At 38.5% G+C, this 23,469-nt stretch overlaps 1 protein-coding gene across 3 annotated transcripts in view; it reads left to right on the forward strand.

Moving 5' to 3' along the window:
* Positions 1 to 4,718: 4,718 nt before the first annotated feature.
* Positions 4,719 to 23,469, forward strand: part of TTC8 (tetratricopeptide repeat domain 8) — a 49,627-nt gene continuing 30,876 nt past the window's right edge. Inside the window, exons 1-6 of one of the 3 annotated variants that reach the window (XM_042445394.1) lie at positions 4,719 to 4,807; positions 11,537 to 11,657; positions 14,045 to 14,108; positions 15,482 to 15,641; positions 17,317 to 17,406; positions 23,007 to 23,051. In XM_042445394.1, the coding sequence (XP_042301328.1) occupies positions 11,573 to 11,657; positions 14,045 to 14,108; positions 15,482 to 15,641; positions 17,317 to 17,406; positions 23,007 to 23,051 (444 nt within the window). In that variant the 5' untranslated portion in view covers positions 4,719 to 4,807; positions 11,537 to 11,572. Of the gene's footprint in view, positions 4,808 to 5,107; positions 5,225 to 5,973; positions 6,212 to 11,536; positions 11,658 to 14,044; positions 14,109 to 15,481; positions 15,642 to 17,316; positions 17,407 to 23,006; positions 23,052 to 23,469 lie in introns of those variants that run through there. The other 2 variants (XM_042445393.1, XM_042445392.1) reach the window with 2 other exon arrangements.

The raw sequence follows: 23,469 nt of genomic DNA on the forward strand, positions 1-23,469 counted from the left end.
GGAAAATGATTAACCATCCATTATGAAGCCTCGCCCTCCCTCCAGTCCATCTGACTTGGTCCAGGCCTTGGAGGTAGAGAGGAACTGCTGGACCTCTTACCCTTTCCCTCCACCACTCCCTTCTCCTTCTGTGTCTTGTCTTTTTAGATTGTAAGCCCGAGGGCAGGGAATCGTCTAACTAAAAGATTGTATGTACAGCGCTGTGTAAATTTATAGTGCTTCATAAATAAAGGTTAATAATAATAATAATAAAAGATAGCTTGTTTTTTACATAAATTGCATTCTGCAATACTGTCACTTTTTGGAGGAAAAAACCTCCAAATAGGACTCCTAAATTTCTGTGTTTTATTCATTTTAAGACACTGATTATTTATATAGCTATAACAGTCAGTCAGAGTTCCAGCAGTGATCTGTGAAAAAGTAGCATCCAGTTCTGTGAAAATCACAGTTTGGAGCTCCAATTGTCTTGAAGGCACCCAACAACAACAACAACAACAACAACAAAACTAGGGTAAAGGTGGCATTCCATCTGCATGGAAACTGAGAGAAATGGATTTGAATCAAACACATAAGATTTAATAAGAGTTAGAAACACATGACTAGCGTAGAAAGAAATAATCGTATGCTATAATTAGATTACATATATAAATAGTATGGAACCACAGATATACATGTACAGGTATACTATTATAATTGATATATCTATTCTAATAGGATTGAGTAAAGCTCAGCTGAGGCCCTTTAACTGAAAAGGAATTTTATAAAAATATATTAGTAAAAGAATGAGTTTTTAGATAAGCTTTTTATAACACTGTTATTTATTAAATATTAAATATATTATTTTATAAGAATAAAGGGGGGTTATATCTTTGATAATAAATAAGATACACTTATAAAATATGCTGGACTTAGTTATTTTAAATAGTATCTTTTGTCTCTGTTAAGATTATCAAAATGGCTAAGTGTTCTGTTTAATAAATAAATAAATAAGAAAGACTGCACCTGGAAGTCAAGGACAACTTTGCAAAGAAGGAGGCAAAGCAGTTTTTGGAGCCAACTGATAAGAGAGCTCCATCCCCATTAAATGTCAAGAACACTACAGTGCTACCTCGGGTTACGAAATTAATTCGTTCCGCCGTTCCGTTCGTAACCCGATAATTTCGCAACCCGAAAAGGCTTTCCGTTAGCGCTGGAAAGCCGCTAGCCGTGCTTTGCATTTGAATTTTGCGCCGAAAAAAATTTCGTAACCCGAAAAAAATATCGTAACCCGGAACAGTTTTTTCCAATCTAACTTTTTCGTATCCCGGAAATTTCGTAACGCGATCATTTCGTATCCCGGGGCACCACTGTATTTTTTTGGTTGGGATACTAAAAGTCAAGAGATATCCCCTTTTGAGCATGCGTAATGGGGGGTGATGAATATTAGAACACACCTATGAATCTATAATAACTAATTTAAATGGTCATGAGATGTATGGTGAGATTATGTTATGGGTGGAGTTTTTACATACATGAAAAGGTGGTCTTAAAATTGATCACATGTCTAGATCTGGCCATTAAAAAAATGAGATAGAAATATTGTAACAGAAAATGTCTTATAAATACTGTGTGAAACCTCAGATGGTGTGCCTCTTGCAAGATTGTAATGAATAAATTGGAAATTGCTGCTTCACTTGTTTTGTCCTGATTAATTTGATTTGGTACTTAGAAGAAATCTGTATCTCACAGAAACTACCTGAGTAGTAGTGCCTAGTATAGAGTTGTTCTGGTAAAAGATACAGCTTACTCACATTCAATATCTGATTTATATTATATTTGACAGGATTAATGTACCATCTGTTTTACAGTTGAAAAGACAGCATGAAAAGACAGTGTCTCTAAACATGTGTTATCAACTAATATAAAAATCAACAAACTGCAAGGGCAATTCACATTTTGGGTTGGTTTTTTTAGATTGTTGTTAACGGGAACACCAATTAAGTATATAATTAGTTTCCTCAACAAAATGTTGAGTCCATATTACTAAGTCACAGTTTTTACCAATGACAGCAATAAAAATGCAGTTTAAAAATAAATGTACAAGTGCAAGGTTTAAATAAACAAACAATTGGTGGTTTTTCAATTACTATTTTTGCACAGTATATAAATAAAACATATGTACATAAAATGTCACACACTTTTAGAGCTTATGCTCAAAAAGAAGCTTGCTGGGTTCATCACCAGAATATCCCTCAGGGTAGGAAATGACAACCCTTCAAATACTGTTGGAGACCATTTGCATCAGCTGCCTGCAGGCAACATGGGCAATGGTCAGAACTAGCAATAGGAATTCAATCAGTCACTCACTTTATTTATATCCCACCTTTTCCTCAAAAGTGGGACTCAAGGTGGGAGTTCAACAACTATGGTTCAAAAGTTTGAGACCACTTTAACTGCTAGGGAATCCTGGGAAATGTAGTTATTGTGGCACCAGAGTCCCAAGATCGCAACAAGACATGTCACGATTAGAGAGGATTTATCCCATGAATAACCAGGGAATAACCAGCAGCAAATCATTCACTGGATTTCTCCGTGACTGATTTGTTGCTGGTTATTCCCTGGTTATTCCTGGGAGAAGTCCTCTCTAATCGTGACGACATGTGAAAATCTTTGCAGTGATCTTGGGACTTTGCCAAGAAAATCCCTTTTTAATCCCATCTTTTCCCCACTTTACCCATGCGATAAAGTCCTCTGGCAGAGAAGGCTAAATGTCTCACCAAACTACAGTTCCCAGAATTCCCTAGCATTGAACCAGGGCAGTAAAAGTGTTCTCAGATTGGATTATTTCTGCAGTGCGTTTTGACCAATGTTATAAAAACAATGCTCACCCCTGCCTTAGGGCAATTCTGAGCACCACACTTGTAGCTACATTATTTTTCCATCATGGAAAAGGCATGGGTGGCAAAGGCAGGCTCAGTCATCATCTTGGTTCATGTCAAACGTACAGGATAGCATCTGTTGGCTTTTCAGATATTGCACACTTGTTTCCCCACTTGTTTAACTGGGAGATCAATTTGGAAAAATAGAAGCTTTATGTTAATATGTACAGATTCAGGCTGCACATTGCAGATCTACTTCTGATGGAAGGGAAGAATGCTCGATAAATACTTTATTAAAAAAACATTACTACTTTTTTGAGAGCAAGAGAAAAGTGGATTCTAGGGAATGGTTGCTGGATCAGGCAAGCAAGGAGAAGATTAATCTGGGGACAAAACTAAACAGGATGCATTGTGAAGGGCTGAATTTTGAAATTACTAGGCCTGCATTCACACTGCAGAAATAATCCAGTTGGACGTCACTTTAACTGCCATGGCTCAGTGCTATAGAATTCTGGGAAATGAAGTTTGTTATGGCACCAGATGTCTATGACAGAGAAGGGTCTCACAAAACTACAATGGAAGTGAAAGTGATGCCACTCTGGATTATTTCTGTAGTGCAGATTCAGCCTGGGTGATGAGGTTGTGGAGATCTCATAATTGGGACAGAAAGCTTTACATACAAATATTTTAATAAGTAAAAATGAGATCAATTTTCCAAAGTGTAATTAATTTGTGGAGAATACATTTTGGATTAGATTTGGTGAGGTGTCTTGGACCATCTCTGCCTCAAAATAATAAGACCTTATGGACTTCCTTATTATTATAGCTTACAATTATACCTCACCTTTTTTCAAGGTGATCAAGGTGAAGTATCTGGTAAACTCAGGTCTAAAACACACTGCAGAAATAATCCAGTTTGGGACCGCTTTAACTACCCTGACTCAGTGCTAGGGAATTCTGGGAACTGTAGTTTTGTGAGACATTTAGCCTTTTCTATCAGAGCTCTGGTGCCGCAATAAACTACAGTTCCCAGAATTCCCTAGCATTTTGCCAGGGCAGTTAAAATGGTCTCAAACTGGATTATTTCTGCAGTGTGTTTTGGACCATAGAAACTGTTTCATACAGAGTCAGAAGACTGGTTAACATTGCAGATAAAAGTCTGATTTGAAGCTTTATTTGGAATACAAGGAAAGTTGAAAATTTCCAGCACTATTTGCAGATCTCTCCTAAACTGAGAGATACTGACTGGGTTAAGCCACACAATGTCCTCCTGGACAGTCTGAACCTGGATTTCTCCCCATCCCATTAAAAACTTTCTAAACAAGTTGAACACACAACATTGATGGCCCCTCATAACCATATGCAAAACTGACAACTCCTGCCAGCATGGTGTAGTGGTTTGAGAGGTGGACTCGGGAGATCAGGGTTCAGTTTCCCTCCCCCTCCTCCTCTTCTTTTTCATCTTATTATTATTATTATTAATGTTTATTTATATAGTGCCATAAATTTGTAAGCATCATCAAAATAGCAAATGACTTGCCAATGGCATACAATCTAAAAGTCATAAGATATAAACTATACAAAATTAAGCAAGTTATGCAGTTAAAATGCAAACTGTAAAAAGCAACTAATACATATAATAAAATATAACAATTATAAAATAATATTAAAATAAGTTCCAAATGCTTTAGAGAACAAGAAAGTTTTTAATTATGCTTGAGCATAAAAACCTATTGGGTAACCTTGGGCAAGTTGCACTCTCTCAGAGGATGGCAATGACAACTCCCCGCCCCCCTGTAGAAACTTGCCACCCTTTAACTGTCATGGCTCAGTGCTTTGGAATTCTGGGAAATGTAGTTTGTTGAGCACCAGAGCTCCTATTTCTTTTCCTTTGTGGATGATTTCCACCACCACCATCATTGGAAATTAGGGCTACTCATTCCCGATAGGTTTATACTGTTTTAATTAGATGATTTTAACTGTTTTTAAATTCTTATTGTAAAGTTCTTAAAATGTTTTTATCTTGTGAGCAGCCTTGGATCTGTTTGGGAGAAAGGTGGCATAAAAACGAAATAAAAATAGTTTTCTTTCATTGTGCTGTTTTTTCTTAACAAAGGTTGCATACGCACTGCAGAAATAATCCAGTTTGACACCACTTTAACCTCCACGGCTCAATGCTATGGAATCCTGGGATTCAGTACCTTGTCGTGGCACCAGAGGTTTCTGACAGAGGAGACTAAACATCCCACCAAACTACAAATCCCAAGATTCCATAGTATGGAGCCGTGGCAGTTAAAAGCGGTGTCGAGATGGATTATTTAAAATTAATTTTAATTTGTATTTATGATGTTGACGTTTTAGTTGAGGTAAGGGATAAGGGGATATGCAATCTTTAGTTGTTTGTGTGTTATGTATTTGTTTATGCATTTTCTTGCAGTGTGGATGTCTATTTGGCCCAAAACACACTACAGAAATGAGCCCCATTTTTGAGACTCCTTTAAAATGCCCTTGCCTCAAGGGTAGGGAATCCTGGGAACTGTAGCTTTGTGAGACATTTAGCCTTTTCTGTCAGAGCTCTAGTGCCACAATAAACTACAATTCCCAGGATTCCCTAATAGCACTGAGCCAGAGCAGTTAAAGGGGGTCTCAGAGTGGATTATTTCTGCAATATGTTTTCTGCACCTTTTGTTTCTCTGTGAGAGAGCTCTAGTGCCACAATAATAAACTACAGTTCCCAGAATTCCACAGCACTGAACCAAGGCAGTTAAAGTGGTGCCAAACTGGATTGTTCCTGCAGTGTGGCTGTCTCTTTGGCCCAAAACACACTGCAGCAATGACCCCCATTTTGAGACTGCTTTAACTGCACTTGCTTCAATCAATGCTAGGGAATCCTGGGAACTGTAGCTTTGTGAGACATTTAAAGCCTTCTCTGTCAGAGAGTTCTGGTGCCACAATAATAAACTACCAGTTCCCAGGATTCCCTAATAGCACTGAGCCAGGGCAGTAAAAGGTGGGTCTCAAAGTGGATTGTTTCTGCAGTGTGTTATAGCAACTCAGGCAACCCTTCCCTTTAGGCAGCTGCTTAGCCGCCTATTTTCCGCCTAGGCCCCTGGCGGAGCGTTGCTAGGCAACGGGAACCAGGGCCGCCACGACTAGGCCGCAGGAGGGAGAAGAGGCCTTCTTGTAGTAGTAGTAGTTGTTGTTGTTATTGTGGCCGTTTCTCTCGCTGCCCTTCCCGCATGGCGCTGGAAATGGACCCGCTGGTCCACGCCTTGAGTTACTTCAGGCGGAGGAAGTTCCAGCCCTGCTCGGATCTTTGCTCCCAGATGCTGGAGAAGGAGCCTGGCGACCAGGTAATGGGAAGAGCAGGGGTAAGAGTTTTTGGACTTCAGCTCCCAGAAGCCTCAGCCATGTCGGCCAATAGCTTGGGATTCTGGGAGCTGAAGTCCAAAATCCCTTCAAGAACACAGTTTGGGGACCCTTGCTCTACATACTGAGTCTACAGATCAGTGGTCCCCAAACGGTGGCCTTTATAAGGGATTTTGGACTTCAGCTCCCAGAAGCCTCAGCCATGTCGGCCAATAGCCTGGCATTCTGGGAGCTGAAGTCCAAAGTCCCTTAGAGAGAACAATTTGGGGAGCACTGTCTTATATTGTTGTTGCTGGGTTGTTTTTGACTTCTCACAATCCTCCCAGCACAGGATCCACAAAGTGGCTGAGTTCCTTGATATGATAGTATTTGGGGTGTAAGCTATGAGTACTGTATATAAATCCAGCCATTTAAGGACAATATGACTGAAATGCAGAATACTGGCCCAGCATTGTAGCCTTTTTAAAAAGGACTTTTGCATAACGTTTCAGGAATTATTCAGGGTCAGCTGTTTTGGCCATTTAACAAATGCAAACAAATATCCATCAGTGATACCTTTACTGGCCATCCAAAACGCACAATATACTTGTATGCTTTCCACAAGTATATTGTGCCTTTTGGTTGTCCCATAAAGGTATCACTGGTGGATTTTTGTTTGTATCTGGGATTGGAGCCGGATCCACCTTGCAAGGCAGGAAAACTTTGGAGAACAGTCTAAGATAAAAGGTTTGATGCTCTGAAAACATTCTTTTAAAATATCATGACCGTCCATGGATTGCATACAGGGACTATTTTAAGGAAGTGTTAAGGAAAGGGGAAATGTTGGACAAATGTCATCACCTTTTTTGTTTTTTACAGAAAGATATTGAGTTTTGTACAATACAGGTGTCAGCCTTAAGAGGAGAATAAAAGACATTCAGAGCCTCCCAAATCACCCAAAGCATTTCTAGCTGGATGGAAACAATGGTGGCAGATTATTCCCCCCCTCATCTCCTATGGCCATTTTTAAAATGTGAGATATATGTGTGTGTGTGTGTGTGTAGCTAGTTAGCTAGCACCTTCCTATTTTGGGCAGTGAGTGAATTCATTAGACCAATTCCAAGACAGTTCTGAAGATGCCAGCCACAGATGCCGGCGAAACGTCAGGAATTAACTCTTCTAGAACATGGGCACATTGCCCGAAAAACCCACAAAAAACTAGTTCTGAATATTTCCTCCTGTTTGGAAGAAGGGATTAATGGGCTGGGAATGCACTGGATCCACCTAATTCACACCTACCTCTACCCCATTATGTCCAGGATACTTGTATATCCCCCTCACTGAGATAAACAGTTTATCACACGGAAGAAAACTGAAGTTTAAACAGGGTTTATTCTGTGAAAATTGCACAATTAAATCACAATTAAGATTTCCCCACACAGTGGTCATTATCCCGGAAACACACACATACACGCATGATTTAAAGTACATTGGCCAGTGGATAGGTCAGCTCAGGTTTTTTGGGTCAATTTTTTAACCTAAATTTCTAGACTTATACATGAGTATATACAGTACATACGACATGTCCGACTCTTTATTCAATATATGTCTAACTCATTGTGAACCACTGTCTATATTTGTGGGAGAATAGTCTTTTAACATCTTTAAACTTTATTTAGCACCATTGTCTTCTCATTTTGAGTCCAGCATCAGGAACCTTATTTACTGACTTGTTTATGGAAAAAGGTTTTGAAACAGACTTTATCCTCCAGTCTCTCATTAGGTACCCCTTGGTTTCTCTCTGTTGTTGTTTCATAGTTGATGAAACCTCTGTGTGAGCCACTTGCTATGGCAGACATCCTTTTTGTTTCATATCATTTCAGACTTTACTTGTGGCAGAGATTGCATCAGCTAGAAGAGCAAGCAAACTGGAATCCTTTAGGGCTGTCTCACCTTATTTAATCTTTCTGTCAGACATTTCCTTTTCTTTTTTCTTTGTCAAAAGTAGTTCACATTTTCACTTACAAAAGTACTTGGTTCTACCAGCCTTTATGCAGAATGCTTTATCTTTATTAGATAAGTCTTTCCACACTTTAGCTGTTAGAAGAGCTCTAGTATTTTACATATAAAAGAATAGCAGCCTTTAAGAAATCTTCTAGATTTTCCCATTTCTCATCGAAGACTAGTGAGTGGGCAGTTCAGATTTGGGAGATTATCAGACGGGAAAATCAGGGAAGAAAAAGACAGAACATAGCACATAATAGAGAGGGAGACTTGTTGGACTTGATGGGACTTGCAAGTATATATATATAAATAATTTAAAAATATATTTGAAGGAGGGGAGAAGGGAGAAGGAGATGGAGACTACACTAGCTACTACTGCCAGCAACCTTTTCATCATCATTGGCAAATGCATCTTGGCTACTGTGCTTATAGCAGTAGCATGACCTAGCAGGAACGTGCTTCTGTGCTGCTGTCTTGGTTGATCATCCTGATTAGTTGCCTAATCTGATTATTGTTCTCTGTGTTCCATATGTCAGTTTGTAGGCAGAGAGCTAACACTGGTTCATAGAGTAGTGCCCTACACAAAATGGTGTATGTGCTGTTGCTACACTGTTTAATAATTATGCCTCCATTTATTTATAATTTCTATTTAGTTTCCATTGTTCCATATTTTTAAAAGAAATATTAACTCCTACTCTGTCTTAGTGCTGCATTTCATTATTTGTGTAACCTCCATGTCTTTTAAAGAGAAGTGATTAGTGGCAAGGGATTAGACAGTGCTGAAGTAATACTGTATTGTTTTCTCAAAATATTTGACATTTTAAAAGTCTAAATTCGGGTGAGAATTGTAGCAACTCCCAGAGTAGCTACATATCAGGACTCCTCTTTCTAGTCTTACCTATATAGAAACTCAGACAAGCTACTTACTTTCAGGCCCAAGATGATTGTTGTGTTTGTCATTATAGTAAGGCAATACGTATAAGCTTTTTTTTGGAACTAGAGCAAGGGTGGGTTGGACTGAAACTCCCTGTATTTGTCACCATTGGCTATGCTGGACAGGGCAGATGGGAGTTGTGGTCTAGTGCACACTGATCTAAAATACTACATAATTGCTCAGTACCATTATCTTGTTTCTAGGAAAGCATAACCAATTTAAATTTCTTCCCTAGAATATATTATTTCATAAACAATAAAAATACTTGCATTTTATTATGGTTAGTCCTTGTGAACTAAACTACCGTGATTCAGTTTTTAAAGAATAAAAGATTATTTTGTTGTATGAATAAGATTTTGAGTTGTTTGTATCTGAGACTAAATATGTAGCATTACATTACAGCAAGTGTAGCTAAAATGGTGAGTATAACATATACTAGGGATAGGGGATATGATACCGGTCCAGAATGTAATTCAAATTTTCCTCTCCCCCACCCCAGACTGTAAACTGAATAAAACTTTCATTACAGTCTCCACTAGAGCTGTGCTTTAAAGTTGGGTCACTTAATCCTAGCAGCAGACAGATGGCCTGAGAAGGAGTCTGGTTCTGTGCTATTGATCCCAGCCAGATGGTATGAATGAGGGCTTTGGCACTGCCATCTCCTGCCAGGCAACTGGAAAAATGGAGTGTAACTTAACAAGTGTTTTGGGAGTCACTTGTTTCTTGTTATTTGCCTCTGCCCTTTTACAGCATTTTTTCTTGCGATGATTTTTTCTTCTTATATAAGGCTTTATTTTTGATGGCTGCAATCAGAAAGAAAATTTTCTATAGTTATTAATATAATAGTTTGCCATGACCTGAACTATTAAAATGGTCTGATTAATGGTAATACAGTGTATTTTGAGCAACCCCAGGTTGTTAAACATCCACATATACACATGTATTTCCTGAGAATGTTTTCTATTAAATTGAACCGCTGATTTATCCTCAGTAGTTAGTCATATAGAAATTTTGCAGTACAGTTCACCATATGTTCCAGACCAAATCATGTATATGAAAATATCCTTTAGCTATTTGTTATTTCCTTTTCATTAGCCAGTTGTTAATTGAACTACATAACAATTCAGACCTTTAGTCTAATCCAGCAGGGCTTTTCTTATATCTTATTCCTCTATCTTCCAGTAACCAGGAAATCACTGGAGACTAGATAGTTCAGTTGTCTTGTACAGTGAGATCTTGGTATCCACTGGGGTTTAGTTCCAGGATCCATGGTGAATACCAAAATCCATGGATGCTTAAGCCCCATTAAATACAGTATCATAGTAAAATGTGGTCTCTTATATAAAATGGCAAAATCAAGGTTTGCTTTTTGGAGTGTTTGTGTTTGTGTGTACAGAAATATATAGTGGCCTGTATTGTGTCTGAAAAGGGATCTCTAATGAGTTTGACAGCTCCCACTTTACTATTCTAGTTCTTTTCTTAGACTTCTCTAATCTCATTAGATTTTTGTTGAAATTAAGTTACCAGAAAATGTAGAGACAAATCCCCCCCATTGTTTTCAGCTATTAAGAAAAAGCTATTTTTTGCTTCTTACTAGATAAGCTCTGTGGTCTGAGCGGAATTATTTTTCAGTCTTTTCTGAAGTTTTTAGTAAACCCAATGAATTTATGGCCTCATGAGAGCCAATTTGCCACACAAATCATTGGATTTGAATATTTTCCCCCAGAGATGTGGAAACTGTTAGAATTTGTAATTTTTAAAAGAGTGCTTGGGATTTAGTAGGTGCATGTGTTAAGAGATGTACTTACACCAAATTTTTCAGAATTCCTTGTTTTTCATACAGTTCTGATTCTTTGAAAATACTGTTTAAAATGTGTTCAGACCTTTTTTTTTTAACATAAACTCTGACAAATATCAGATGTTAGGGTTGTGCTCTGGGTTGTATTTATGGAATTTAAAACTATTAATGCAATATATGGTAGTAATAATATAATATAATTGCTTGTCTGTATATAAAAACCCTTCTCTTCTGGTAGAAAGAGAGACTTTAACTTGAGATTTTGAATATTCAGCATTCTCCATTCTGAAACAACTCAGGAAGAGTGCCCTCTGCACACTTCTGTGATCACATACTTATCTGCAACCCATAATTCCTTCTCAAGTGCTTTTTCTAACTTCTTTCTCTAGTGTGGCAAGGTAGAATCCAGCCAACATTCACTGGAGGCCCAAAAGTCTACGTCCATCTCCTCTTAGCAGACAGACCCTTTTGCTGACCTGCCTTCATCATATCTGTGTTCTTTTCAATTTGATGAAAGTGACTGAAGCCTACTGTTGTGATATTCTTGCTGCTTTTGAATGTTTCAGATTATTGAACTTTGGTCTGTTTTTGCAGGCTGCTTGGTGCTTGAAATTACGAGCATTAACAGAAATGGTTTATGTGGATGAAATAGATGTCGATCAGGAAGGCATTGCTGAGATGATGCTTGATGAAAATGCAATTGCACAGGTTGCACGTAAGCTACATTTAGATGCTGCAAAATGTATTAAACCACATAAATTCATGTTGCCTTCGCCATGACATTAATTTTTTCTTTATAGTTAATTAGATACTTTCCTATTCCTGGTCTCATAGGATAAGTTAACATTATCAATTGATATGACCATTCTGTTTTTTTCCCTTTTGAAATTGTTTTTAATTTCCTCTAAATTTTTATTCCTTTTTTGATTAAATAATTTGAAGTTTTACTTTCTTTATTATATTTGTGTTTGGCCAACATTTTCATGTCTCAATAAAAATACTAGTTGCCTATAATAAAAACGTCCATGCTGCAAACAGAATACTATAACACTGCTATACTTATCACCTGAGATAATGTTTTACACACTAGAGCAGTGCTTCTCAATTATTTTCTGTCATGCCCCCCCCAGGAAGAAGAAAACCTTTCGCGCCCCCCGTGCGACTGTAAATAGTATCATTTGTCTATAAAATTGTTATGAGTACACCTCTGCATAACAGAGCCTCGCGCCCCCCTTTACGGAGCCTTGCGCCCCCCCTGGGGGGCCCGCCCCACTATTTGAGAAAGGCTGCGCTAGAGGTTGCTGGCTCAGCAATTTGGGTTTCCCAGATGACTCTCCAGTGTTCTAAAGCAACCCAGTTTATCTTTGAATTATTTTAGTATGGAACATACTACTTATCATCTTTTATTATTTTATCACGCGGGGCACATCCAGTGATGGATGGAAAGAAGTCTGCTTATGCAGGAGTTCTCCTCCCCCTGAAAAGGCTCTTCTGAAAGTCAGTTCTTTCCTGTAGGTCTTTCTACTATTTTCTGAGAGCTGCAGTGAAGAAGAAGAAGATATAAAAGAGGCTCCCTTGCCCTAGTAGACTTCCATTTGCACAGCAGATAAATAAACTCTATATTTTTATTCAGCTTTCTATTCAAATACTACCTACCAAAGTGGCTCCCATTACAGAAAAATGAGATACAAATATAGAACCAGCTCTCCTCATTTTAAGGCAAGATACACAAGGAAAGCAGAATGGGGAGAGCAGGTTGGATAAAGTTTAGTATCGCAGTGCCAAAACAAAGCAGGTACAGGGGTACCCCGGGTTACGAAATTAATTCGTTCCGCCGCCGCTTTCGTAACCCGAAAATCTTCGTAAGGCGAAAAAGCCATAGGCGCTAATGGGGAAAAGCCGCGATTTTGTGCGAAATAGCGCCGAAAAGCACCAAAAAATTTTTCGTAACCCGAAATAACCTTCGTAACCCGGAACAGTTTTTTTAAATGGATTTTTTTCGTAACCTGGAAATTTCGTAAGGCGGCGCATTCGTATCCCGGGGTACCACTGTATTTATAATCAGTTAGTGCCAGGCTAATTGTTCCTGCTTGCATTCTTACTTGGATAGAATTGGTGCACCTATCGGCCTCTGTGAAAGATGGCAGTATGTTTCTCCTTAGTTTTGCCACCACAGGGCTACTGGCAGTTGGAGCAAATAAAGGGAAATAAAGATAAGCAGAGTCAGCCCTGGTTAGTACTTGGATGAGAGATAGCCAACAAATGTCAGATAATTTAGGCTATCTTTCAGAAGACAGAACTGGCAAAACCACTTCTGAGTATTCCTTGCCTAAGAAAACCCTATGAAAAATTCATGGAGTTGCCATAAGTGAACAGGAGATTTGAGGCATGTGCATACATATACAGATGGAAAATAAACTCTCTGCAGCTGCTTATTTTTTGGCATGTTGAAAAGCCCAGACAGATTTTTCCTTTCAAATACTGCTTCTTGAGAGAAAGCGAGCACAGCGATCCTGATCCCCAAGTGGCAAAGGGCAGTATATGCTTCTCTTCTTCAGTCCAAGAACAGTTTCTACTATATAGCTGTTTTGATGTTAGAACAAAGCTAGTCTTCTTGTTTTTCTTGGGGGAGTACTCTGAATTTCAGTTTTCCTCCTCTTGCTGTTGCCAAATGAATGAATTCTCTCTATGTGAGAGACTTGCATACTTCCTTTTTAGATTTTGGATTTATTGGACCAAAACTCCAAGAATTTCCCTGCCATCATGGGAGTTTTAGTCCCATCAAAGTAATGTTTCCAAGTGCTTATATTTACTACGAATATATTTCAGAAAACTAGAAGAGCCCAATTTGATTTATATTATACCCATTCATTATAATACTAACTTTATTGGATGATATGATGCACTTGGGGACATAAATCACATTCCATAAAAAATAGTATTGGGAATATTTCTCTCTTACATACCTACATAGTATACATGACCCATTACATTATGCTACTTAAATTTTATTAGAAAAAGGTTAAAAGATAGGGCAGGAAGAAGAGAAAGGTGAATAGTAATCTAAGAACATAAAATTATGTAACTTTGTTTTTTTTGCAGGTCCTGGTACTTCACTGAAAGTCCCTGGAACTAGTCAGGGTGGTGGACCTAGCCAGGCTGTCAGGTATTCAGCTCACAGATAAACTTAACTGGCATAAGTTCACTGTTCCTCATTTACTGTTCTTCATTCCAGAATGTGAAAAGGACAGTCTCCAGGTTGTATGTGGCCTCCAGGGATCCCCTAAATTTAAAATGTTTTGGGGTGAAAAGTCTGATGGAGTTGTCCTGCCTCTCTCCCCCTCTGAGGCCGGATGATGGTGGATTGGAAGAAGGGGGGCTTTCTTCTTACTTTGGCTGATGGAGCTGGCCTGCCTCTCACTTCTCCCTAGGCTAGATGATGATGGATTGGGAGGGGGGGCTTCTTCTGTTTAATGAAAACCAAAACTGTACATTTGATTAAAATTGATCAAATTAATTTTTGATTAAAACAAGGTGTTGTTGTTGTTGTTGTTTTTATTATTATTGTTGTTATTATTAAGAACTGTAGCCCTTGAGCAACCCATAAAGTGGTCCACAGTCTCACTGCAGTTGCCCTACCTTTATTTAACTAATAAATGCTATCCAGCGAGAAGTCTATTTAATATTGCTTAGGATTTGTTTTTCACTCTTCCTTATGTTTTGGGTTGTCGTCATGCTGCATTATAGGTATTTCCTTCTCGTCTCATAACCATGGACTGCTCTTTTGAACCAAGTGACATTTTCAATATGTTTCTTTATGTTTCCATGTGTTTCAGTTGTGTAGAAATACAACTGTGATAGCTAGATTGTGAACAAACCAATGTGATATCTAGCTTGTGTCATTTGCAAGTAGTTTACTGCTAGGATAGCAAACTGACATGAAGTATATGATTATGAGGAAATTCATATTTTAAAAAAGCCAAAACAAGAACAACAATATAAAATATTTAGATAATAAGGTAATTAGAATGCTGCAGTTCATCTCTCTGAACAAGCATAGTTGACATTATCAACTTATTTCTACTTTATTGTATTTTAGAAAAAGTATCAAACATTGTCCACAACCTCTTAGTATTCAGACAGACGTATACACAATAAATAGAGTAGGAAATAGAGTATACAACCATAGACATAGTAAAGTAAAATAAAGAACAATCTGATATAAAGAGGAAACCTTGTTAAACTCAAGATGCTCAACATTTTAATTTCACACATTCTAAACCACTTTTCCAGTACCATTATAGTAAATACCTATTTACTGCAGATTTTCATGCAAACCCTATTGAAATGCACAGCGAGTAATGGCAGAATGTAAGATGAAGTGGAAGCACCAAGCTGTTTGCAGATCCTTTCAACTGCACCTATGGGAAACATACCCCTTTGTAATACTTTAGGCTCCCGTGTATAGGATTGCCTTGTTTATAATAGTAGAGAATATCCCTTCATGCATCATATTTTTGTATCTGTGGATCATTTCAGGCCAGTGACTCAGACAGGGAGACCTCTTACAGGATTTGTACGGCCCAGCACACAGGGAGGACGACCAGGTACCATTGAACAGGCTATAAAGACTCCAAGAACTGCTCACACAGCTCGTCCAATGACTAGTGCTTCAGGAAGATATGTGAGGCTTGGAACGGTAAGAGTCAGGAAAGAACAAACAGCATATTCTGTTAATGTATGTTATGTAATGTTTGAAACCTTGGAACACTGAAGTCCACATTAAGATAAACACCAATTATTCCTTGTTCTCTTAATTTATTTTATATGTTGTGAATTTTATTTTGTTTGATCTCTGAACTGTAATAAAGAATTGTTGTTGATTAAGATAATGGCCTGAAAAGCTGTCTTCCAGGTAGTTTGGTTACGTGGCGTTTAGATGTCAGATGCCTCCATGACATCCAGGAGCCATTCTGGCTGACCAGACATGGGCAGCTTCAAGCTGCTCTGGAGGCATGGTGTTTACACACTGCATGCCCTCAGAGCAGCTCGAAGCTGCCCTGGGGTTGCAATAGGGCTGCCTAAGACAGCGTTTTACTGGCCCAAATGGGAGTGGATCTTTTCCACTCATATTTGGGCTGGTGTCAGGATGGATTGAGGCTTTGGTATGTGGTTGCCGTGGCTCCAGAGTTAGTAGCTCCAGGGCAGCGCCAATCCGCCCTATTGCGGTGGTTTGTTCTAGCCCCAACTTGATCTTTGCATCATCCTTCCATATTAACTTGCTACATATGTTTCTCTTTAGTGTATTAATGATTTTTAAATCTCCAGTATATGAGCATTTATAATATGAAATAACATTTTTACTATATATACTCAACTATAAGTTGATCTTGTGTATAAGGTGAGGGCAGGTTTTGGGGCCCAAATTATGGATTTTGATATGACCCATGGATAAGTCAAGAGTAAAACCTATTAGCATGTAACAAAAGATGTAAAGGCTGAAGTAAAGGAAAACAATGCTAATGATCTTTAAAAGTTTTGACAGACATAACTGTTTGTGCTCACCCTAAAGGCTGGATGGATGAGATAATAGAGGGGGGTTGATGCTTCTTTTAGGTGCTTCGAGAAGAGACGAAGCTCTCACCTTTCACTAAAGCACAGTTCCTTTTTTGATAAGAGTTAAAGTACTTACATTGACCCATGAATAAGTCGACCCAGGTTTTTTTTGGGTGGGGGTCAGTTTTTTGACTAAAATTTCTAGACTTATACATGAGTATATATAGTAATTAATTAAATGACATGGAATTCCCAGCTGCTTTTAGTTTAATATCCTGTCTGTTTATGAACAGAAATGCATAGCCACACTTCATAGGAAATAAGGGAGAACGAATGGAGAAACAGCAAAGAATCAACTTTCCTAGTCTGAACCTATTTCATTGGATACGACTGCACAGAGTACCTTTGCTTATCACTTCCGAAAATCATACATTAATACGATATTCTGGCTGTAATCTACCCTTTCTTTGTTCCAATTTGTCAGACACAAAAGACATGCCTGCCATAGATACTGGCGAAACGTCAGAAACAAACTCTTCTAGGACATGGCCACATAGCCCGAAATACCCACAAAAAAACTACAAAAGATAGGCTTCCTACTGGGCTGAGCTGTTGCTGTTGCTGTGACAGCCAAGGTTAGATGGAAGTCTGAGCAGTTCAATGAAGGAATTAAGAGCTGTTCAGCTATCGGGGGAATAAATGTGCATTGTCATTCATAGGTAGTATTGCTGGGAATCTCTGAAGTAATTTTAAAGTCATTTTTCTTTTGATAATACAGACAAGAGCATAAAGCAGTTTTGGTTACTTTGTCCTTGCAGGCCTCTATGCTTACCAATCCTGATGGTCCCTTCATAAACATTTCTAAACTGAACTTAAATAATTATGCTGAAAAACCAAAGTTGGCAAAGGTATGTGTTTCCCTTGATCTTACATTTTTATATCTTTTAAAATCTTTATTTCCCTGTAAAAGCAGGTTTTTAGTGGTTTAGATATTTGTGGTGGTAGTGGTGAAGAACTTGTCTTTTCCTCAAAACTGGGACACAAGGTGGCAAAGATGCTAATGTCCAATATGGATATTTATCACTCATAATTGTTAGCTTATGGTAAAATAATTAACCTTAGACCACAGAACTGCTTGCTTTTTCCAAGCATGAATTCCTACAATCACAGGAAAGTGACTATTTAATATAAACCCTGCCTTTCTCCTGACATTGAGCCAAGGTGGTTTACAACAAGGTTAAAACAAGATAGAGCTAAAACTTGATGATAGAAGATTAAAACACAATTAATCAAGCTATCATATTGAAATGTCATTAATTATGAACAGTATGAAATTATTTTTTAAATAATGCTGGCAGCAATACTGTCTGAAGAGTATAATTAAAACAGGGATCTGAGTTGAATTCAGATCGTAGTAGAGCTGAACTGTGTTGAGACTTAGCCATAATCATATCTGCAGTGTGTTTAATAGGTTATTTATGCATAACACCAAACCCCAGTATCGTGATACAAGAATGAACAGATGTGAGAGATTGTCATGCTCTCCCCTTTGCATGCTGAGATTAGAAGCTCCTGACTGTGTCTTGTTGCAAGATACCGCATATACTCGACTATAAGTCGACCTCATGTATAAGTTGAGGGCAGGTTTTTTGGGCCAAAATTATGGATTTTGATATGACCCATGGATAAGTCGAGGGTAAAACTTCAGAACAAAGGATGTTGCAAAGGAAAATTATGCCAAAGAACTTAGAAAATTCTGGCAGTCAAAGGCGTGTTACAGATCGCCCCTTTGGGGCAGCCTGTAGGTGCTCCTTTCCCCGGTGTATCGGGGCCTCAGCTGCCACAATGGCAGCCTCCGAGGCCCTGATCCGCCGCTTTCCAGGCCGCGAGGAAGCGGCAAAAGGCCGCTTCCCTGCGGCCTGGAAAGGGGTGTCCTTGGGGCTTCAAGCCCCAAGGACACCCGGCGGTGGCGGGGAGGAGGAGAAAGGGGCCACTTGGCCCCTTTCTCCTCTGCGTCACTGGGCGCAGCTGTGTAAAGGCTGCGCCCAGTGATGCAAACCTGGAAGGAGCTCCGAAACGGAGCTCCTTCCGGGGCCGCAGAAAGGGCGCTCTAAGCGCCCTCGTGCGGCCCCACTACGTCACAAACGCCCCATTTAGAGGTGGCGCGGTCGTGACGTCGTAATGGCGGCGGCCATGTGGAACGGGCACCGCCATTTTGTGCGCACTCCGCGCGTCCTAAGGTTAGGGGCATCCGGAAATGATGCCCCTTTTTAACCCTAGCATGCGCGGAGCACGCGGGCCAAAGTTCTTTGTGCCCATCCTAAAGGCTGGATGGATTAGAGACTAGAAGGGATCCATGCTTCTTTTTGGTGCTCCCAGGATGGACTAAGCTCTTGCCTTTTACCACTCTATTCAGAGAAAAGGGATATATATATGAGTTAAAGTCCAGTACTTACATTGACCCATGGATAAGTCGACCCAGATTTTTTTGGGTCAATTTTATGACTAAAATTTCGAGACATGAGTATACACAGTATTTGCTCTTGTAGCCAAAGGAACTCATGAACTGCTGTAGGCATGACTAAAAGCATATAACCTTGATGTGCAAACGAGAATGGAAACCCAAGACTCATACCTGGTCATTCCTTCAATATCAAACCATGGTTTGATATTACGGCTGGATGGCCCCAATACTTCATCTTAATTAAGACTAGCAATGGGAATTCATGCTCCCAAAAAGAAAAAAGAATATGCAATCTCAGGCTGCTTGGCACAGAGTCACAGAAGGTAAAAGCTAATATATGGGAGCTACTGCTTTTAATTATCCATCTTTGCCTGATTCTGTATGGCAAAAAGAGATGATATGAATAGTTTTCTACTGTATTTGTGCCTGCCCAGCGATTGAAGTCTGCTGGGGAGGGGTGTACTTCTCTGTATCCTACCAATGAGGTCAGTATACTGTGTGAGGATATAGGGGAGGGCCTTTTCAGCTGTGGCACCTCAATTGTGGAATTCCCTTCCAAAATGACTGTTTATTACTCATTTATCTTATTCATCTGAAAATATTAATGCACATGCTGTAGTGTTAAAACGTTTAATCTTACAAATCTGTTTTGTTAATTGTATTTAGTATTGTTTTCTGTGGGGTTTTCGTGCTAGAAGAGTTTATTCCTGACGTTTCACCAGCATCTGAAGATGCCAGCCACAGATGCTGGCCAAACGTCAGGAATAAACTCTTCTAGAATATGGCCACATAGCTCAAAAAACCCACAGAAAACTATGAATCCCAGCCATGGAAGACTTCAACTTCACATTGTATTTAGTATGTTTTAAATTATTTTTAATGTTTATATTGCTTTGACTTATTTTTGTTAATTTTACTTGTGCAATGCCCTGAGATCTTTTGATATGATAGAAATATTTTAATTACTAAATAACATTCTTATGTTTACCAGTCTCCAGTGTCTTATCCTGACTTGAAAAGATCTTTTAAAGTATTTACATGCTGTGTGCCTCCTTTGAAAATAAAATGAATGGTAGCGTAATATATTATACTAGCAAAGACAGCATTACAATACTTTAAAAATTTCCAGTGATATTGAACCAATATACACAAGCATAATGAAGTATAATTTTGGTTTAGATTATTCAAAACTTTATTTCTATTTCTGCTTTTTTGGTTATCATTGCATAGTCAGATAACAACACCATCATGCTTTAATGTAGGATTTAGTGCATGAAAAGATAATTTACTGGAAGTAGGACATTAACTATATTAGAAAAAAGAAAATAACCTTAACTAATGTGTTTTAAGCATATGTGTAAGATAAACAAAACATTTTAAAAATCCTTTGGCCCAGTTTTATCAATGCACTGAATATAAGCCCTTTATGTAACTGCTACAGTTCTAAACACTGTAACTGAACAGGCCAATTATCTCTCTTTTGATTTCAAGCTAATAGTTGTGATACATTTTCTGCTTCTGACTCCATAAAATATTGGAATTTTAAAATATGTTCTTTGGATGATTGACAATCAAGTTAATCCAACAGAAATGGGAAATTGTCCACTGTGTCTTCACTGGACCTAAATTTATCATGTATTTTTGACACTATTATTATTATTTAAAATTATTCTGTTGTTGTGTGCCCTAAAGTTGTTTCCGACTTATGGCAACCCTAAGGTCAACCTATCATGGGGGTTTCTTCGTCTAATAAGCTGCAAAGAATGATTTTATTTATTTATTTACCTGTTTTGAGAAAAACAATCCATGAGTATTTATTTATTTATTTATTATGGTATTTATACCCCGCTCTTCAGCCCTAAAGGTTCTCTGAGTGGCTCTCAGATAGTTATTCAGAGGGTTCCCTGCCCTCAGACTTACAATCTAAAAAGACCTGACACAAAAGGAGAAGGGAATGGTGGTGGGGAAGGGGATCAAGTCCAGTGGTTCTTTTCTCCTTCTGACACCTGGACCAAGGCAGATGAACTGGAGGGAGGGCTCTTCTTCTTCAGGCTAGGACTGATGGTGTTGGGCCTGCCTTATTACTCCCTTCCATGCTGGATGATGATGATGATGGGTAAAAGGAGTCATTGGTAATTTTTTAAAAAAGTAAAAACAACACCCCGAAAATGGAAGTTCATGATTTCCCAAGCTTCAGCCTGTTGTTGGCTATGTATATTGTGGTTCCACACCGTGTTGAAGTTAATTTTAAGAACAGAGCTCAGCATCCTGACATAAAAATAAATAAAGAGAAATTGAATATTTATCATCTCCTCCACCTTTAAAGCAAAGCATTATATTTCTCATGCTTGAAAGTTTATCCTAGTGATACCTCAGAAGACAGAATTAGAGCCTGAGTAGAGATTCTGGTTGCTATACAGTGGGGCCTTAGTGCCTTGCCTAACTTATTCCATCTCCTCATGACTAGCTTGTTGTTGTTAACTGCCCTTGAATCAACCTCGATCCTGTGGATGAGACATCTCCATGACACCTTATCCTCCACTGCTCTGTTTAGGTCCTACAGACTCAGTCCCTTGGCCTTCCTAATTGAGCCCATCCATCTGGCTTGTGGTCTCCCTCTCTTTCTACTGCCATCTACCTTTCCTAGCATTATAGTCTTTTCTAATGAATCATGCCTTCTCATGATGTGGCCAAAGTATGACAATGTAGTCATCCTGGCTTCCAAGGAGGTTTTGGGTTTGATTTGTTCTAGGACCCATTTGTTTATCTTCTTGGCTCTCCATAGTATCCTCAGCACTCTTCTCCAGCACCACATCTCAATTTTATTTTATTTTTGTCAGCTTTCTTCACAGTCCACCTCTCATATCCATACACAGTGATGGGGAATATGATGGCTTGGATGAGCCTACTTTAGTGCTCAGAGTTATATGTTTGTCTAGTTCTTTCATAGATGGCCCTCCCATTCCTAGTCCTCTACTAATTTCTTGACTGTAGTCTCTGTTCTGATCAATTTTTTATCCAAGATATGGAAACTCTTGGCCAGCAGAACAGAATAAATCATGGAAAGCAATTAAACATGTGCAAGTTTTTTTTTTGAAATCTGCAAAATGTACGCCATTTTAGAACTGAACAAAAGCTGATCTTGGATTTTTTAGAAATATTATTCTCTTTCAATGAAGGACAAAGAAAAAGGCTTTTTCTTCAAACAAGAGATGTACTGCATATACTCATGTATAAGTCTAGAAATTTTGGTCAAAAAATTGAACCCAAAAACCTAGGTCGACGTATCCATGGGTCAACGCAAATACTATACTTTAACTCTTAATAAGAATGGAACCATCTTATTAAGAAAGGCAAGAGGGCAATCTGTCCTGGAAGCACTGACCTCCCTCTACTCTCTCTTCCATCCTGCCTTTAATATAAGCCAAAACAGTTATGCCTGCCATAATTCTGTAGATTCTTTGGCATTGCTTTCCTTTGCTTCATCATTTAGATTCTTTTTTACATGTCCGTAAGTTTTACCCTTGACTTATCCAAGGGTCATATCAAAATCCATAATTTTGCTCTTAAAACTTGCCCTCGACTTATACATGAGGCCAACTTATAGTTCGAGTATATACGGTAGATATGCAGTTATTCCATACACTTGTTAAAGACTTTCTGCCAGTTTTATGGTTCTGTTGCCCCATCACCACTCCAACAAAAGCTGCTGCTGAATGATCCTTAGCTTTTTGGTGCAAGGGGAGGACTATAGTGGAAAAATGAAAACTGTCAACTCTGTTCTCCTATAATTATATATGCACTACTTTCTACTGACATATAGGCATCTTTGTATCCCATTTAGTATATTGAAAATTCTTCTAATTCTGAATTATTTCCTGACATGGCAGTATCATAAGCAAGTTTTCGTGATATGAATTTTTTATTGCAACAAACAATTTGTATACAGGATGTTTGTGATTTTTAAGTGGACTACTTGAGTGCTTAAATGGCCTTTGTCCTTCTTTGACTTAACTGTGTTTTGCAAATTTCTTTTTCTTACAGGCATTATTTGAATACATTTTTCACCATGAGAATGATGTTAAGAATGTAAGTTTGTTTATCTGTTTTTCATATATAACTTTTTAATGTTACTTTCCAATTCAACTGTTCTTTGAATGAGATAGAACTATACACACTGGAGAAAGTTCTTCTTGTAAGTGGGACAAAGTTGCAGCTCCTAGAATTATGATGTTTCCTTTCTTAACTTCTGGAAAGCTTTTAATCCAGTTACTGTCTATGGTTTAAGTCAATAAATGTTTTTCATGAGCCAAAAGGTACTAACACTTCCAGAACACAATCCTGTTGATTCCCCCATGCTTTTCTGTTCCACTGCAGAACCTCTTTGCCCCATTGTCTGTCATTTCAGAAAATCACTCAACTCTCACAAAATCTTTAGGAGGGAATTGTATTGTGGGGAGAATCCAGGAAAGTCCAATCTTAAAAGGGGTTCTAGTTGACTGTCTCA

This window comes from Sceloporus undulatus, chromosome 1, assembly GCF_019175285.1.
Source record: "Sceloporus undulatus isolate JIND9_A2432 ecotype Alabama chromosome 1, SceUnd_v1.1, whole genome shotgun sequence".
Classification (NCBI taxonomy): domain Eukaryota; kingdom Metazoa; phylum Chordata; class Lepidosauria; order Squamata; family Phrynosomatidae; genus Sceloporus; species Sceloporus undulatus.